The 4194-nt window shown below is 41.3% G+C and overlaps 1 protein-coding gene across 1 annotated transcript; it reads right to left on the reverse strand.

The window, feature by feature from the left end:
• Positions 1-514: 514 nt before the first annotated feature.
• On the reverse strand, positions 515-3487 carry LOC105033535 (uncharacterized). The gene has a single exon (XM_010908398.4). The coding sequence runs from the start codon at positions 3380-3382 to the stop codon at positions 860-862; it is 2523 nt and encodes an 840-aa protein (XP_010906700.2). The 5' UTR covers positions 3383-3487; the 3' UTR covers positions 515-859.
• Positions 3488-4194: the final 707 nt, after the last annotated feature.

Below are 4194 nucleotides of genomic sequence, written 5' to 3' on the forward strand. Positions count from 1 at the left end.
AAGTAGCAGATTGCATACATCAAAGAGGCAGCTTATAATCCCTTTACAATATAACACTTCAAGTTAGCTCACTAAGACAGATACAGGAAAGCAAAAACTAAGAACTTGTAAGAGCACAATTCAAAAGATAAGCCCGTAATATAAAGCATCACTTTCCATTGAAACCATCCAAATTTCCAGTATCAACCATTTTCATGCATGTTACCAACAAACAAAAAAATGAAGTAGTTGAAGCCTTGGTGCAGTAGATAATCCACCAAGCAACAAGTTCCCCAAAGAAGGGAAATACATAAACCTATTCTGGATGATGCATAATGATCAGTTGGTCTTTCAGGCCCGAGGCAACTAGGTTGTGTCGGGAGGCAAGAGAACGACACCTCTGCACTATTTTAACATCTACCAAAATTAAAAACAGCATTATCTGTCTGAAAAGGGCCGCATAATAATAAACAATAAAGTCTATAGTCCTCTTTATGTAATTAAATTTTTCTGGCCAGTCTAAATTATAAACTTGCTCTTTTATTAGTCGAAACACATAATCTGTGTGACTGAAAATGCCTTTAGATGGCCTCCAATGAATAACTCCACACTAAGTCAAACAATGGAAGAGAAAATCACAAAGCACAGTGTTTCACTATCAAGTTTATCATTAAATAATCAAAAAATAAATAAAACTAAATGAACCTTTGTACTGCCACAGCCAATTATACAAATGATGAGTCAAAATCTAAGGATGTTTGAAGATCTGTTGCACCTCTAAAATACAACATCAGACGCAAAAGAATTAAATATCACCAGAAGTGCATATTTTCAGGCTTACATCCAGGAGCATGCTCTGCTCCGGTGGAAGTCTGTTTCTTTAAGCATTTGGTTTTGGTTCACCAACATTTACTGCAGAATTGTTTCTGTGAAAGTACTCTGTAAGTGTGCTATATACAAGACTATCCGGTTTGACACCATCTGCTACCATCTTATTGTAAAACATCCTGGCTTCAGCTAATCTTCCAACTGCACAAAATCCACGAATCAAAATGCCATATGCCACAACATCCGGCAACAAGCCCCTGTTCATAGCACAGTGAAAAGCCAGTGAAGCTTCTTCCAACCGGCCTGCCTTGCAAAGGCCATCGATAAGAATGCTATAGCTAATGATATTAGGGAAGACATGATTATTTAGCATTTCTTCATGGAGCGCAATTGCATTTTTGAAATTTTGAGCTTTGAAGTGTCCATCTACCAGGCAACTGTAGGTGACCACATTAGGCAATGTACCCTTGTTGAGCATTTTATTGAAAAATAGCATTGCTTCATCCATTCTGTCTTCTTTACAAAATGCATCAATCATAATTGTGAAAGTAATAGCATTTGGCTGAAGACCTCTTTCATCAGTCAATTTTTCATAGTATTCGATCGCTCTATCAATTTTTTTCACAGAACAGAAGCCACTAATCATCGTATTGTATGTCACAATGTCAGGCTCCCATGCCCATTCATTAAGCTGGCTAAATAATTTAGATGCCTCCTCCACATGGCCCTCCTTAAAAAGGCCATTTATTAGAACATTATACATAAATATATCAGGATCAACACCATTCATAAGCATCATATCATAAACTCTAAATCCATCCATGACATTATTATGTTTACAGAACCCATCAATCAAATTGCAGTATGTTACAACATCTGGCATAAAACCTTTCTTTAGTATCTGAAAGAGAACCATGGTTGCTTCTCTCAATCTCCCTTCATCTACCATTCCCTTGATAATCACACTGAAAGTAACTAAATCTGGTTCTAGGTTATTCACTTCCAAGTGCCTGAAAACTCTCAGCATATCTCCTAATCTCCTTGCTCTACACCACCCATCAATCAATACATTATAAGTTACAGTGTTAGATTCCAAACCTGACTTGATAAGTAACCTGAGGGCATCATTCATCTTCCCCAATTTACAGAGACCTTTTACAAGCACACTATGAACAAATGCATCTGGAGAAAAGCCCTTCCCTATCATAAGTTCATACAGATCAAATGCTTCCTTCAAATTCCCAGCATTGCATAGCCCATCAATCAGGCTGCTATATGTCAAAACATTCGGCTCAATTCCCTGCTTCAAGATTCTGGAAAAAATTCCACAAGCCTCAGCAACTTGGCCATTCTGACATAGCCCATTAATCAAAATGCTATAAGTGATAACATTAGGCATTACATCTTCCTCCAACATTCTCTTGTACAACTCGAATGCCTTCTTCACGTCTCCCACTCTAACATATCCATCTACAAGTGAGCTGTAGATCACCACATCTGGCTTAAGTCTGTCATTTAAGGCCCTTCTAAGAAGACCATGCCCCTCATTCACTCTGCCTTCCTTACATAACCCATCAATCAGAATTCCATAAACTACCAAATCAGAAGCAATGCCCTTCTCTACCATGAGCTCATAGAAATCGACCGCAGCATCCACTCTGCCCTCTTTACAGCACGCACGAATCAAAGTACTAAAAGTCACCACACTTGGCTCAGGACCGATTTCTAATGCCAAATAAAATAAATCAGAAGCAGTACAGAATCGTTTTGCCTTGCACAGAGAATTTAAAAACCGATTAAAATCATAAATTCTCGGCACAAAACCTCTCTCCACCAAAACTCTGTGCAAGTTCAATACCTTTTGATCATCTGACGTCCCTAATAATGCATTCATTAAAGTGTTATATCCATCAGATATTTCTCGGTAAATTTCCAGCATCTCATCGATTCGGTCCACAGTGACCAAAGAATCTAATAGCTCTGCAATTACGAGCGGGGAAATGCTAATACCCATCTGCCGAGCCCGAAAAAAAGAATCCACGGCGCGGCCTGTCATCCCAGCGCGACAGCAGCATTCAGTCAAACAGCTAAAGGCCATTCCAGGGTCGGAACAAGGCGACTGAAAGCTGCCCGGGAAAGCCAAGAGGACTTCAGCAAAGCTGAAGTTTTGGATCATTCGGTCGACGAGCTGGCGCGCGAGGTCGAACATTTGGCGGCGGAGGGCGGCGTGGGCAGCGGAGGAGATGGAAGGGAGGGTAGGGGAGAGGTGGAGGTGACGGTCGGACCATTGGAGGAAGCGGATGGCGGAGGCGGGGTCGGAGCGGAGGAGGAGGAGGCGGAGGACGGCGTCGGCGTGGCGGGGGCGAAAGCCGGAGAGGGAGAGGGGGTCGAGGGTTTTGGGGGGGTTTGGGTGGGAGAAGGCGGAGGCGATCTCGCGGAGGGTTTGGGAGGAGATGGGGTCGGAGAGTTGGGGGGAGGGTAGGGAGGAGAGAGAGCGAAGGAGGAAACGGGGCTCAAGTTGGAGGACCCAGTGGTGGAGGAGCAGCTTTGGGGAAGCAGCAGCAGCAAAAAGCATGGGATGGAGCGTTTCCCACTGAGTAGCCTGAACGACGACGGCTGTTTCTTCGAAGGAAAGAGATAGGGTTTAGATTTCAAATTGTCACGAGTCGGTAGGGATGGCAAGTTGGCAACGGATCCGCCGATACTCAAACCCATCTCGTAGCTAAAAAGTCCATATTCATGTTCATCTCGGATCAGATCGATCAATATGGATATGGATCGAATAAAAACAAAAAATCAAATCTAATTAGATAAAAAATTTATCATATAAATATTATAAAATAATTATAATTTTAAAAAAAAAATTTAAATCAAGATCATATCGAATTGAATTTAGAGCGAGATATATCATTATCTATATTGACATAAATTCACTTTAGATTTTTTTTTTTAAACCCATACTCCTAAATTTCAATTGAGCCAAATAAAATCCATCCCATCTGAATCATATCGGATACCAGATGGACTAACTAAAATTATCTTCCCTATGAGTTAATCAATTATTTAATCTACACTTTATGATTTCTGTTGCAGCTGGTTTCTGATTGACGCCGGACGACAAAGGGATGCAGCGCTGGAGCAACCTGCAAAAAAATTCGGACCGGAGGATTGTGCTCCGACGAGAACCTTCTAACGCTCAAGTCAGAATGCGTAAATAGAGAAGTAGAGTTTTGAGCTCAATGAAAAATGGATTACTTATCTGGGTCCTCAGGATTTGAGTATTTATAGAGGAGACGACTGTGTAACCATTTTTGGAAGATAGACTGGTCGAATCTGGTGCGATTATTTGGTTACGATTCTCCAAATCAGGCGGTTGTACTGGCCAGA

This window comes from Elaeis guineensis, chromosome 11, assembly GCF_000442705.2.
Source record: "Elaeis guineensis isolate ETL-2024a chromosome 11, EG11, whole genome shotgun sequence".
Lineage (NCBI taxonomy): Eukaryota > Viridiplantae > Streptophyta > Magnoliopsida > Arecales > Arecaceae > Elaeis > Elaeis guineensis.

Bases quoted from the DNA above. Each gene is read 5' to 3' on its own strand.
- LOC105033535 (XM_010908398.4), bottom strand. From the start codon at position 3,382: ATGCTTTTTGCTGCTGCTGCTTCCCCAAAGCTGCTCCTCCACCACTGG.